General features: G+C 30.6%; 1 protein-coding gene across 1 annotated transcript in view; it reads right to left on the minus strand.

Annotated features, from left to right (window-relative positions):
• The window catches only part of LOC118196037 (ubiquitin carboxyl-terminal hydrolase MINDY-2-like), a 67,047-nt gene that overhangs the window by 28,701 nt on the left and 22,372 nt on the right, over positions 1–15,974 (minus strand). Inside the window, exons 5-6 of the mRNA XM_085811988.1 lie at positions 14,462–14,604; positions 12,129–12,310 (exon numbers count right to left, since the gene is read on the minus strand). Coding sequence (XP_085668114.1) covers positions 12,129–12,310; positions 14,462–14,604 — 325 coding nt within the window. The remainder of the gene's footprint in view (positions 1–12,128; positions 12,311–14,461; positions 14,605–15,974) is intronic.

Raw genomic sequence — 15,974 nt, forward strand, 5'->3', positions numbered from 1 at the left:
AAAGTTTGAAGTGTTAAGTCTTCAACAGCATGTTACACTAATTGTGTATCAGGGAAAGTTTTCCCTGCTAAGACATGACAGAGATTCCAAAAACTTGAGTTGTTGGGTTAGAGATTAGGGGAACATGGTGGATGAAAAAGGGATTTAAACTGCAATTTATAGACAGCATGAATCATTCTTTGCTTGACATATGGGCAACATGATAACATCATGTCTGTTGATCATTGCCGGATGTGCGAGAACGAGTAACTGTATGCACCTTCAGTGTTCAAGCAAATCTGAGAGATGCAAGTGTTACAATGCTGATGCTTAAAGCAAGCATATGATTTGTTTTGATTTACATACTTATTTGTTAAGTTTCAAAAATGTCAGTTGATCTTAGACAGTTTATTTTTTTTACTTAAGTAATCATGCCACCTTCTCGGCATATCAAACTGATGCTTATGGTGCATTTCAGTATTGTAATGATCTGCATTCATGGTTTCATCTTATCAGAATGATGATGGATCACTCCCACCATAGACCTCATGACACCAACATTTTTCTGCAGGTGCAGATTTAATTTAGGAAATGTTTTAAGCTCTGATCATAATCCAAACATTATCCTGACTATTTATGACTATCATACTAGATCCATTTTTTTATCTGAAATGGCAATCCGATGCAAGAAACTTTACCAGTTATCCCTTATATTCACAGAAGTACAAACCTCCTGATGAGGATCTTGTTGGCCTGTATCAACTCATGTGATACCAATGATTCTAACTTTTCATCTTACCAACTGTACGGGGCTGACAAAAAACAGTTGTACAGTATATGCCTAAACTGTCTGCTTTGGTACGAACACTTTTCTGAGCGTCTCCTTCCACAATTTTCCTGAATGATGTGGAAGGAATTTCCTGAACACCTACAATACATATTTTGCAATGACGTGTGACTGAAATGAATTTTGATAAAAAACTATGGTGAATAGTATATTCATTCCCAGTCCAATACAATACTAATGTTTTTTTGAAGCTTGTGCAGAATGTCCCAGTTTGAATTAGTAAAAGAAAATCATCTGCAATTATGTCTTCTCCACGATACCTTGTTCAACAACGAACTGCCTCCAGACTTCCTAGGTTCCTCTGCCTGTTTAATGGACATGCACTTCATTTGTGGAACTAGATATATGACCTTATTCTGTCTCCATTTTGTGTTGCTAAAGGCATTTTTCTACCTCATACCAAAGTAAACACTAAAGTTTTACTCACACAAACCCATCAATTACACTAGAATCAGTATACATATTTTTATATTCTACACTGTCATCAGAAGAAACAAAACTGAGTTCTTGAGTGCAGTGTTTCCATTATTCTGTACAGCTGCATTAAATGTTTATGTAAAATCACATATTACAAAGTTTTATTCAAATAATATAATAATGATTCAATGATGAGTTAATTTTTTGTAATTTAATTTATTAGGAAATAAGAAACCTAAATGTTTAACTCAAGTTTATTGATTTCATTTTTGTTACAGTCACTTGAGGTTTACACATGGTGATACTGAAGTAATAGTGCTAAAAGAAACATCTATAGCAACAGTATTAAAAACAGTAAGCAGCTAATTATCAAAAAAATTAAATGATGTAAGGTTGCCATTTATGTAAGAAAGTATAATTAATATTGTTACGAAATGTCCAGATGCAGTGAGATATCTTCCCTGCAAAGCAGTTTTAGGGTTGCTATAAAATGGCAAAATAAGGCAGGGTTGCCACATTTGGCAACAAAATTCGGTTTAGCCCAGAATGTTCTCGAATGCCAGCCAAAAGCTATATAAACCCTGCTGGTACGCGGAGAGTTAGTATCGAGTTGGCATTTCCTCTAGCGAGTCATTTCCTCTCGTCGAGTGCATCGCGAGTTGTAGCGTGGACAGTCTCGAGAGTACGTGGAGTTCCGAGAACGACTAAGCAGAGTCGGTAGCTGTACTCTAGTACTTTGCCATGAAGCTGTCTCCAACGTGATAGCCTGGCAACCTGGAGGCTGTGTTGCTGATCGTGTCAGCGTGTTTATAGTAGTTCATTGACGACTATAAAAACATGTTTGGGAGCTATCCTGACAGTACTGGCCAATAAAGTGTGTTTCGATACTTCATTGTCAAGTTCGTCGTTATTCACTCCAAATCCACACAAACCCTGTACGAACGTCAAGGAAGAAAATAATGCAACAATATTATTAATTAAAACTTCTGAATAGTGTTAACGGCAAAGTCTGAAATGAAGACATTCAAAGCAATAGAAAGCATTACACTTGCTGGAATTTGCCCATACAGGCTTTATTACAGAGTGCAGTGACATTTTTTAATTGAATTCAGTGTGTATTACATAGAAACTGTGCTTCTCTTTGGCTAAAGCAGTTTCAATTTCTTGACTGTTTGAGCACAATAAAATGATTCAGATGTTCAAACAGACAAGTAGAGGTTGAAACAAGGCCAGTACCAATGCATTCCCACAAGTATATATTACATATCACTGGATCTTGTTAACTGTTAAATTTCTGCTCCAATTTTCAGAAAGAAAACTTTTTTTGGGGGGGGGCAAGAATCTCTCACTTATTTGCCTTTACCACAAAACTCTCAAGAAGATTTTTGGCTTGCTGTGTATTTTGAATGCTGCGTTGCTGCACAGCCACTATATGCTTAAAAACATCAACACCTTCTCCTGAATTTGAAACTGAACCCATCAGCATGGCAGTGAGCATCGTTAACCAGCTGGGTGGCTGTCCAAACACACAGTTGGAAGAGAGAGTGGACAAGATTTGGGCTATTTTTAAAGAATTCAAGAAAGTCAGCAATGTGGGCTAGCAGAAAAGAAGGGCCATGATATCATGCATTCTATAAAAATGTCACCATTGCATTCCACACAACCTCCTGCAAGAACTAATATTGAACATCAATCTAAAATGCCCTTATTTTTGCATTAAAATACATAAATGTTTAGAGGATGACAGATTAACTAAAAGATTAGTGTTCAAAGACAAGGCTATTTTTTAGGATATGCAAACGTGAATGACCAGAACATAAGAGGCTAAAAGTACCACACATCATTAAGCAGCACAGTGGGAACTCGCCAAAAGTAAATGTGCTTTGGGCAATAAGCACACATGGAATCTATACCCCCTTGTTTGCTAGCTTATTGCTATTGGCCCCTTTTACTCAGGCTTGACAAAAGAATGGCTTATGCCTTGAATGGAAGATTTTTCCCATATAAACTTGTAATCAGATAGTGCAATCCTTTTCCCTCATTTTCAGTTTGATGTTTCTACACACCACTTTACTGGGGCAGTAAGTCGGTCATAAAAGAAAATGCCATTTTTCAATATTGCTCTCATAAGCAAAATTGCCAGATTTAATTTACTATTCTTTTCATCCCCTTTTTGTGAACTATTTTAAGAACACAGAAATACTATATATGCCTCCTAAGCCACAAAAACCTTGATAAACTAAAGGAGCACATACACATCTTTGCAAAAATGCAGTCAATTTCTCAGAATACACAGGGATGTGTCAGTACAAAATATGAGTACTGCTTTGATGTCTGCCATGTCATTTATGATATCCACATTGAAATCTTGCAGTGATGAAGTATGTTTTTCCATTTTTAGCAACATGGTTGCAGTGTATTTTTTCAAACAGGAATAAATAAATTTAATTTGCACCATTACTTCTGAATCCCTTTATATCCTGAATTATAGTTTCAGAATTAAACACAAAGAAGAATAAACATATAAAATGAGAATTTAAAATTTAAAATTTATAGAGGAAAATGTCTAACTTAAGAAAAAATAATAAAATTCATTTAAGAAATTTGTGACAAATTTTCATATTGTTTATGTAAATATGCAGAATGTTTTATCACTCATTAATAACAGATTTCTCAAATTTTGCTCCAGTTGTTGACATATGAATTTCATTTTATATTAATATGAGTTTTTTAATACTATTTTGCTTTTGTTTACATTCTTACAAAACTATTTGTCTACTTCTCAATCCTAACTTTTTTTATTTCATGATAATAACGTAAAATTTGAATAGGTTAAATAAAAATTAAACTTTATACAAGTACAGCAATATTCCTGACTTTTAGTTTAAAAACATTTTGATATTAAGTCTCTCTTTTAACCCACAAAGTCAGCAGTGCTCATATTCTGCAGCGTAATTTAATATTATTATTACAATCATAACACTATTAATGTAATAAAATAAGAATATACACAGGTTCATAGGTTTGAAATAGCATATATGTTATTCAATTCTAACTTGATTTAAGACACAATCTGTATACATATAGTACAAGCAAGAAATTAAATGTTTTTCTCTCTCCCTCTCTCTTTTTTTAATATTTTTAACACCTATAAAGAAATATGCTTCCAAATTCATAATTAACAGAATTTCTTCCATAAACTCCTGTCAGATAAATAAAATTTTAAATGTATTTTCTTGGCAATGCAGTGCACTTAAAACTAGGTTTGTTTTGAGTGCATTGCATATCAAAGCAGACTAAAAAATCATATTTTATTCATATCAAATCAATGCAGCAGCTGTTCAATCATATTTATAGAATCTGTTTCCACATTCAATAGATAATTCAAGTATAAGTGATAAACAATACTAACTGCTTATTGTCCATCTGAACTTTTAAGTGTTTTACACTAATTATTTGAAAACAAGTATTTATCTTCATATGATACATAAAGAACTTAAAATAGCAAAACATGGAACTTAATAACTTTAAAGCAAGAGTTCCCAATCAGTTGGTAGACCCCTCAGGGGCTGATGAAATTATAAGGTGTGTAAATGATGATCAAAATAGTTAATTGGGCGTCGCTAGCCTGATGTGCACTTGCAACTTAGCATAATTAAGATTACAACATTTTTATTGGCAAAATTGGTAATTAATTGTTTATTGATATAAAGTTATGTCATGTGAAGTCAAGTCATGTTTAAAACGAATGGCTGTTCTAAGTTTTGGAATATAAAAATAATCAAAGACAAATATACCAAAATAAAAGTTGTCACCAAACCAACATTACTAGCTTTTCCTTCTCATTTAGGATTTAGTCAAGTAAATAATTTACTACAGAAAACAAGAAACATGTTGAATATTTTTGACCGAAATGATTCGAGATTTAAGTTAAACAGTTTTACATCAAATATTTAAAAAACTACATCAATACATCAAAGGCAGGTCACTGATTAAAACTAAACTCTTGTGCAATTAGAATCTGTGATTTAATTTCTTAAAATTTCTTTATATTTATAAAATTAAAAATAATAAAAAAATTTAATAAACCATTTCTCCCCCTAAACATCTGTTCATATCCTTAACTAAATTGTTATAAAGGTTGGGAACACCTGCTTTAGCATTTAAAATTGGATGCTAACAAAAAATCTGAATAATCGTATGAAACATATATGAGATATTTTAAGTAATATATTTTAAAAGAAATGGGACATTAAGCAAATTAAATATAATATTGTGTCTTAAATATGACTGATGTCATAATTTGTCAAAAAATATATTACAAAGGACAACATTTACAGAGTACAAAGTTATTGCAGGATTTCTGCCAGTTTAGAATAATTTCATTTTACTTAAAATCAATACAGCTTTGATTTGCAACATATTTATCATTACAAAAGTGGCACCAGTTCTAGACAATATCACCCCTCATTACAGATTAAATAACTTTGATGATTGTTCCAGCCAAATAAGGGGAAGCACTGACATGAATCAGGCAAAAGTACCATGTTGAGAGTGAACAAACTCTAAGTTGATGTTTTAAAGCTGTTTATCATAAAAGACAACAGCAGCAGTGATAGCTGATGTAATCTATTCCATTAGTTTCATACTAATGAGTTCAGAGAAGAGTGCTCTAATTTCACAGTCAAAGATCACAGAATCCAGTCATGTAGTGAGGTAGTGAAACTATAGCAGTAATAAATAAATGTTCAATTACCAGTTACAGTACTACTACAGCAGTTATGGGAGCTTCAAAAAACAAAATTTTGACATGTTCATAATCCACAGATAAACTAATAATGAACTACAAAACTCAAAATAATTTCACACATGGTCAGCATCAGCAATGCCTCATTATCCACTGTTTTGGCTATACAAGGTAAGTTATGATGATGAACTACTATACCATAATATTGAAATTTCTCAAATCCTGGAATAGTTGCTAAAAGTTTAATAAGATATAACATTCTGTATGAAAGTTTGACATAAATATCAAAGCTGTTTAAACAGCTTTAAGTTCTACAAGAAAATTGTAGACCATCACTTACTGCTATTATAATTTTTAATATCAAAACATGCAACTGTAATCCAAATAATATAACCTTGGCCTTCTAAATCATGTGAGCTCTAACCTCTTTACATAATTTCCAAATAAAAAATTCCAGATTGAAAGAGGGAAAACAAAACCTATGGCACAGAACTTTAGTGCTGTAACTTGCAAGAACTTTTCTTAATATGCAAGAACTTGTTAAAAGTATCACTCCCAAAAAAGGATGGTATATAAAACAATTATGTATGCAGAAAATAAATGTAATTTTTACATTTTATGTTATATAATGCCACAAATACCTTTCTTTAACTTATGCAAATATAAGTTTAAGCTCACTGATGTAAGTAGAAAGAAAATATTTTATAATATGAGTTTTCCTCATCCACGGCCTACTAACAATTCATAAGAATCTGTAAAACTATTAAAATATATAAATATCAAAATAAAAATTAGACTGTGCCTAAAAGGAAGAAAGTTAATGCAATACCACACAGCAGTAAACCAAAATAGTCCCTGATTTTCCCATAATTTCAAATCCAAATGATGAAAGCAATGAAGGCAAAATAACATCAATCTGGACATTGAAATTCTACATTTGTCTTATCATCAGGTGGTATATATATATACAGTTCTATTAGCAGCATTTTCAAACTTTCCAGTACACTACCGAAAATAATTTTCACAAATTTTTAACAAGACAGTGGTAGAATTATTGTAACAAAAATCTAAAAAGTTATTTAATAAATCGTAAAAGAGAAAACTGTATCCATTGTATTTTAGAGAAAAAGATGCAGTAAAATAAATCTATCTATCTATATATATATATATAAGACTAAAAGCCACGAATACATAAAGAAAAATTAAACTCATAAATTTAACATCAAAATTAATAATTTAAATTTTAAATAAATTTGTAATTAGCTAAGAAAATAGAAAAATAAAAGCAAAAGATCCATTGCTGTCACACTTAGCATCATCCTCACACACAAGTAATAGTGAAATGAAAAAAAAAAAAAAAAGAAAGAAAAAAAAAAAAGGCTATTTAATTAATTACGGCAAAGCCTCGAGGGCTATTTGCCTAAGGGGAGGGATGCCTTTGTGGAGGACTTTCTAAGGGTACCTGGCTCATATACACGTTACACATGGGGAAACCACGAAAACGCCCATGCAGCCAGCCCGTTCGCGGGATTCGAACCTCGAATCAAACTACCAGTGTTCAGCGATTTTACCACTCGGCCGCTGGTGGGCTCAAAAAAAAAAAAAAAAAAAAAAAGTGTTATTGTTGCGACTTATCTCCCTTGTCTGACAGTAGCATCAGAACAAGTCTACGAAATTCACCATGGCATGGAGAGGACTTTTGGCTCGCCACATATTTAGAGTGCCCTCATGATACACAGACACTACACATTTACAAACATCCAAGCCTTCTCTCGGATTCGAACCTCGGCCCTTCGGTATTGCAGTAGGCTCCCTTAACTACTATACCATCTGGGAATGCTGTTTCGTTCTATGAAATTGCTGCATGTAAGTTGTAGTTGCATATATGAACCTATATAACTTGCAATAATAATATGGAACATTTAAATATGATTATTAAAACTGCAATAACACCATGTTATATGGTAAATAAACTCTTTTTCCTTTCGAAACCATTAAATTTATTAGATCATCGCAGAGTAATGCCATTTTTGAAGCAGGTTTTGAAAATAAATATATAAGATTCTAATTTATTTCATTGAATTTATCATTACTTCATTTGATTCAGTTTATTCCCCATCTATTGGGTTGGAGGGAAAGTTCTGTCGTATTTTAAAGAAAATATTTGAATTTATTTATAAAAATATGTGTTTAATATTAATCAATTATATACGCTCCGTTATTTGTTACAACCTGTTGCCATCTTCCAGGTAACCTGTAAATTCCTGTTTTGTAGAAGTTCTCATCCATGGAGTTAAAATAGTCAGCAACTGCCTTAGAAACACTTTCAAAAGACTTGAATTTTTTTCCCGTTAGATAATTTTGCAGAGATCTGAACAGGTAATAATCAGAGGGTGCAATGTCAGGTGAATACGGGGGGTGACTAAGGATTTCCCATCCTAACGCAATCAGTTTTTGTAGTGTCACCACTGCAGTATGCGGGCGAGCATTATCGTGATGGAACACTATTCCTTTTCTGGACGCTAATGCTGGCCTTTTTTCTTTGATAGCTGCATTCAATTTATCCAGCTGATTGCAGTACAGATCCGCGTTGATGTTTTTTCCCTGTTTCAGCAACTCGTAATACACTGGACCTTTCCTGTCCCACCACAAACAAAGCAGTACTTTTCGTTGATGGATACTTGGTTTTGGAACTGTTGCTGATGATGTTCCTGGTTTGCAGTAAGATTTTTTTCTTTTAATATTCTCGTAAAGAATCCACTTTTCATCTCCAGTAACCAGCCTGTCCAAAAACGGCTCCACATTGTGTCTAATCAGATGTGATGAACATATTCTTACACGATCAGACAAATTCTTTTCCGTTAATTCATGTGGAACCCAAACACTTTGCTTTAACACAAACCCAAGAGATTTAATGTGATCTCCAACAGTTGTATGATGAATGCCAAACTCTTCTGCAATTTCTCGACTTGTTAAATGTGGATTATTTTCCAACATGGATCGCAAAACATCATTATAGATCTTGGATGGTCGTCCAGATCGAACACTTTCTTTGAGGCTCAGGTCCCCGGAACGAAATTTCCTAAACCATCTTTGACAAGTACGAACATTTACAATATCTTTTCCAAATACCGCACATAAATTTTTACATGCAACAGATGCGTTGCTTCCTTTTTGGAATTCATGTAAAATGCAGTGTCGTAAATGCACTTTATTTACCGACACGTTTTCCCCTTTAAATATTACAAGTAAATGATGAACAGTAAAAAAGGGCACCTTTTATATTATACAGCAGCTAAAAAAACAAACAAAAAAAATCCGATTGACTCACTAGCCAGATTTTTTTTTTTTATTTACAAGAAAAATCACCTGCCTATTTAAAATAGGACAGAACTTTCCCTCCAACCCGATAAATCTATAACATTCTTCCAATGCTTATAAGTGTTTTATAAGTGAACACAAAAATTGCCGGTAAAAAATCTATCAAAATGCTTTTAAAACTGCTCTATTGTTTCTCACATATATATCAGTAAAAAGTCTTTTTACAGGTATTTATGTGAGAAATTGCTTACAACTTTTAGGAGACTGCACAATAACACCATAATTCTTTCATGCCATATCTCTAGTGTTATAACATTCAGCTATCATGAAAAGCCTCTTCATTCTATTTTCACATAACTTTCTATTTTAATGTTTTTTTGCTTTAATGCAAGTTATTTTCAGACAGCAGTTTTTATACCCAAAGCAACTTTTATAACACAGCTACACTTTGCTATTTTTATATATATACTGCAAATTATACTACAGCTTTCAAACTTTCAAATCACCATTACGTCAGTGACAGGTGAGAGTAAGTGTGAATGCACTGAATCTTTTTTCTTATACTTTCTTGACTAATTACAGATTTCTCTTAATTCAATTTATTTAATTTGATATTAAATTTATCAGGCGTATGTTCTCTTAGCATACACTGACTTATACATAACTTTTTTTACTGTGCCTTGGCACTTTAGACTTAAAGTAACGATGGACATGGAGTTTGTTGTTTTATACTTTATGAAACAATTTCATACATTTTTGTTTCAAACATTGTACAACTGTACAGGGTTGGAGTCACCAATTCAATCAATACTAAGCCTTCAATTTTGCCTTTTAACTCGTAAAAAATTTCTGAAAATTATTTTTGTGAGTGGACTGGAAATTTTAGAAATGCAGCTAATGAAACTGTATATGTGCAATAGTCCCTCAATGAGACAAATGTAGAATTTCATTCTCCACATTAATTTTGTTTAATTTTCTTTTTCTCACTGCTTTGTCCCTTACATTTAAAATTAAGATGAAATTTAAGATGTTTCTAGTTTATTATATAGTATTGATGTTTACTTCAACATTTCCACATCTACAATTTCTTTTAATTTATCATGTATTTTATTTTTATTCTCATGTTTACACATTATTACTGGTTTTATAAATTTTTACGAATTGTCAACTAGCTCTAAATGAAGAAAAATCACATTATTAAATACTTTATCATACTGTAACTATACATGTAAAAACGTTATGTTTTGTAACTTGTTTTGGTTAGTCTATATTTTAGGGTACTCCTTGGATTATCGCCAAGTTGTTGTTTCATTTATGGTAACCTATATAGTTGAATGTTATGGAAACTCTGTTATGATGTGATTGGTTATAATCTGTGATTGCAATGATTTTGAGTGATGGGAAAATATTTGTAAGGGCTTACTTAGGTATGGATGTTGCTTAGGAAGTTTGTTGCTTATTTTGTGCTTTACGTTATTTTGGGCCTACTCCCTCTCTGTACATATATCTATATGTTTCTACTAATGTTACGGCATATCATAAAATATAAAACAAGGCTTTTATTAAACAGAAATTAATCTCAGCTAAAAGATTTAAATCAGTTCATTTTAATATGAATGTAGGAACTCTCTATATAATATGAAATTATACACTGTACTATTACAATTTACTAATTATGTTAAAGGCACGATTATATCACGAACTGAAGATGATGAGATTAAAGCCAGTATCAAACACATAACATCAAACCTGCCAATAAAAGTACCACTCTAAAAAAATCTGATATCCATTAAATAATAGAACCATACAATAAACTCTTACAAAAGAAGAAATTACTTAAAGCAAACTTAAAATCTGTACAACAATAGGCTATTTATCAAAATCAATGAAAAAAACCACAATATGAAAAATGATATTCAATATTTTTAACACATTAAACATATCTCAAATTACAGTTTGTTGTTCAAAACATTTTTATTGCACATCATATTAATTAAACTTCACACAAAAATAATCTAATATCACATAAAAACTAAGTAATGAAGTAATATAACATTTCTGCACATAACTTTGAATATTTTCTAGCATTAAATTAGAAATAATCTAACTGAACATTTCATTTGAACAAAATACAAATGACTAAATTACAAGTAATTAATTAAAGTAAATTCACTAATTCAGAAAAACAACATGGAAAATAATGTAAAAGCTTTCCTACTTATAAAAAGAAACTTTACTGAGAAATTTATGCACAATAATTTACAGATGCAAATTTAAAATTATTTTGTATGTGAAAATCCTGATGCCTCTTTTACCTTTTCATTTTTAATATAAAACGTATAACATATTTGCAATTTTTTGCAAATTAAAGTAACTTAATAGAAATGTTTCTCAGCTTTCAAACTGAGCAATCAGTAAAATATAAGAAATGCACAAAATGTTTTCAGTTTAAATAATATTAGTGCAAAAATTTCAAAGAATAATATGATTTATGATGTCTTTTCCATCAGTATTTTCAATGTTAAAAGAGTGACTGCCAGCTAAGATTTGATACAGTAAGACGATATACATAAAAAATATCAGTGCAAGGGCATAAGATCAAAAGTATGTATTATTTAAAATTAGGCAAAGTACCTCAACTGTTCTTATATAAAGGTCATAAAATATCAGCAAATACTATAACTAAAAATAATAATTTAAATACTACACATAATCTGAGTAATGTCATAAAAAACTAAGTTAAAATAAAGGGACACTAAAATTAAATTTTCTGAACACAGGTTTAGCTAATGAAAATAACTAGTGATAAGTACTTACTCTTGATCAATCTGCTGCTCTTCAGAAACATTTGGTGCTAAAGGCATATTGGAGGATTTGGGGGGAACCAAAACAAAACTAGAGTCTACAAACTGACCATCTCCTTCAATGTTATTCAAAGTCTCCCATACAACATTTTCATTCAAAAATCCTTGATCTGTCACAAGTTGATAAAGACAGTTCTAAAAATCAAAAAGCAGATTTTAAAAGCTACAGTTGTATACATACCACGAAATACATTTCATTCTTTACAAATATCTTGACTATTGATCTTGTTTACTTAAGAGTATGAGTCCCCCTTCAAAAAAAAAAGGATATGCTCATGGATGAGAAGTATTCATGACTTGCAGTTCCAGTTCCATTTCACCAATATGAGAATTTTTTAAGAAAACTACATATAGATGATGTACTAACACCTCAAATATAAATAAACAATATATAAATAGATACTCTAAAGTTCAATACATTAAATTAAAAAGAGTATATACTCATAATAAAATAAATAATATAGTTCATAATATTGGATTTTAAACCTTGTACCAAACAAAAATTCCATAACTCTGTGACCGAATCCAAGGCATATAATCAAATACACTGCATTCTCAGATATATAAACAAAATATACAGCCATATAACAGATTCAATAACATTTTTAACGCATTAATGTCTTGTAAGGTTTATGTTAAATTTACATTAATAAGAAATCAACTATATTGTTTGTTTGCAGTAATCATAGTTAATGTTTTCACATACACATATTTTTATAGTAAAAGAAATTCAAAAATAAGGAAGTACAGAGTAGAAAAATAACAAGTAGTAAATCATAAAATATTGCAAATTTTATATATGAAATAAATTAACTGCAAATAAAGATATAAATAAGATTTTTCAAAGATTCATTTTTTTCCAGCTCCCAGTTTTACTACAGCAATACATTAATTTTGAAGAAACTCCAAAAGGCCATTTAAACATTTTTTGGTACTCATACAGTATGCAGTCTACCACTTTTAGTTATTTATTCATTTCTCAGATAGTGCTACTAAAATTGGTTATTTTAATCATTTCATTCCTATCTATTTTATTGCATGTTCAAATTTTAAAATAGTGTTTTAATGGTGCCATCTAAGTAATACATAACTAACCCTCGAGTGGTAGACTGTATATTACATTATTAAGCATTGTTTTATTCTTTTCCTTTTATAATACAGCATTTTAGATATAAAAGCCTACCTAATTATGATCCTTTTTTATATTTTTTAATTACAAATTATTTAAACATAACACAGAAACAGAATAAAAACCAAATAAGCAAAAAAAAAAAAAAAAAAAAAAAAAAATTAAATTTAAACATTACTCGTACCACGACCAATAATCACAGAAATATTTCCAGTGTGATTTCACTATTACCTTTTTAAACCTACTTTCAAGAAGCCAATATAATGTGGCTTTCAGTCAAAAAGGGCTATTGTAATAATATTTCTACATAGAAATGAATTTAAACATGAAACAATTGCTTTTCAAGTCAGTTAAGTCCATTCTAAGAAAACTCCTATCATTTTTTGATTGCAAGAAAGAAAAGTAAAATTATTACTGGAATTATTGTTAAACACAAACTGATTTCATATTTATAAAAAACAAAAGTTCTGAAATTCAATCCTTCCTCAAGTAGTTTTGCTAACACAGAATGCGGTATTTTGATAAGTCCATATGACGAAAAATCAGAAATAATTTTTTCATTAGATTTCTTTCATGGCTTTCAATTTCTTGGTAGAAATTTTTTCTTCACAAAATGTATCAACATCTTTGAGCAAAAAAGTAAGCTAAACAATTATTTGTTATGTTTTTGATTTTTATCTCTTCTGAAAGTGTAATAATACACACACAAAAATATATTAAATCACTTAATGTATTTCAATTATTTCAACTTAGAAAAGTGTTTTTTCAATCATTCGTTATGTTTGTTATGTTTTTAATTTCATTCTTAGCTCTTCTGAAAGTGTAATAAAAATTTCCATATGATGCAAACAACACTGATAATATTGAAACTACACTAGAAATAATTTATTAAAATACACTTGCTGTTATGCCTATTTTCAGATAATTGATAATTGATTTTAATTTCCTTTTCACTTTCTAGTATCAAGAGTCTCCTGTTTAAGAAAAGAACTTATTCTTAGAAGATTGTTTCTTTGAATCCTGCACATAAAATACAAAACTAAAACAGCTTTCCTTTAAATTTCAAAAATGGGCATGGATCTTTTTCTACAAGGCAGATATATACATGCTTATGTGTGCAAGTATTAGATTTCATTTAACAAACATCTTAAACTTACTTTGTGCTTTATTAGAGAACTGAAGTGATTGTTACGGAAAAGAACACATAATTCATCTTCTTTCAAATGAGATGCAAGTTCACAAAGACCATGATATGTCAATTGTGATGCAGTTTTTTCAAGGAAGTTTTCTGCTACCAAAGCTGAAATATAAAAGATATTTAGGAAGAAAGATTATGATGCGTTCTTAGGTAATATTTATTACCAAGTTCTGATCAAGGAAATAGAGCAAAATATGCCTCATCGAATATAATTTTTAGCAAAAAATAAATATATAAAAATCATTTATTACATATCTTAATTACTGCTCCTTATAGAAGTGTTTTTTTTCAGTCATTTGTTATGTTTTTGATTTTTATCTCTTCTGAAAGTATAATAACACACACAAAGAAATATATTAAATCGCTTAATGTATTTCAATTATTTCAGCTTAGAGAAATGTTTTCTCAATCATTTTTTATGTTTTTAATTTCATTCTCAGCTCTTTTGAAAGTGTAATAAAATATTCCACTTATGCTGATAAAAATGATGCAACATTTTTAAATGGATTTCTAAAAGTTATGATTAAAATTCTGAATGTTATGTTATGTTATGTAGAAGTGAGGGGGCCACCTTCAAACCTGTGAGTGCAAACATGAAATAACATATTATGATGAATCTTAATTAATGGAAGCAAAAGGCCTAGACAGATTTACAGATTTATGAGACCCATAACCACAGTAGAAATTTGAATGGTACATAAAGTTTAAAAATGGCCATCCATCAAAGCAAAATTTTTTGTGCGCAGGTAACTTGAAAACCACTGTGATCATTCACAAAGTGGAATGCCTGATTCTTAAAAATCAGTAAATAACAAAATTATTTATTAACAGGTACTTAAGAAAATTACAGTCTACTGGCTGCTATTGCTGTATGTTACCATAAAAGAAGATTTCAAATCTTAAAATGTTAAAAAAATGTTTTCACAAAGATGATACAGTTGTCTTTACTGAACTGTTACCTAAGATAAAACACAGATGCATCCTCTCATCTCAGGAGTGAAACATGCATTAATCTTTGGATTCACTGGCTCAAAACATTTAAAAAAAAAAAAAAAAGTCATAGCCTGCACTTTTTGGTCCAAAAATGGAATCATCCACATGAATTTCCATGAGTCATTTCTATTGCCAGGTATATTTGCAAAAAAAAAAAAAAAAAAAAAAAAAAGAAAGAAAGAAAGGAAAAGAAAAGAAAAGAAAGAATACTGGTCTGATTTGATTACTGAAAACATTGTTTCTATAAGATAAGAAATAATAGGAAAAGTCATAAAACTGCAATGGATCTAATAATGCCACAGTGTAAAACAGATACAATACGAAGAATTATAAGCACTCCAATTTCAAATCATGCAATACATATTGACGACATTGCAGAGACATTAGGTTAATTGGAAAAGCCAGAGAGATTAAAAATGACCAAATGCCTTCGCCGGGAATCAAGCCACGGACCTCTGGAATACTGGCCCAGCATGCAG

This window comes from Stegodyphus dumicola, chromosome 2 (assembly GCF_044657685.1).
Source record: "Stegodyphus dumicola isolate Sdum_Otavi_A_Nest chromosome 2, ASM4465768v1".
NCBI classification, from domain to species: Eukaryota; Metazoa; Arthropoda; class Arachnida; order Araneae; family Eresidae; genus Stegodyphus; species Stegodyphus dumicola.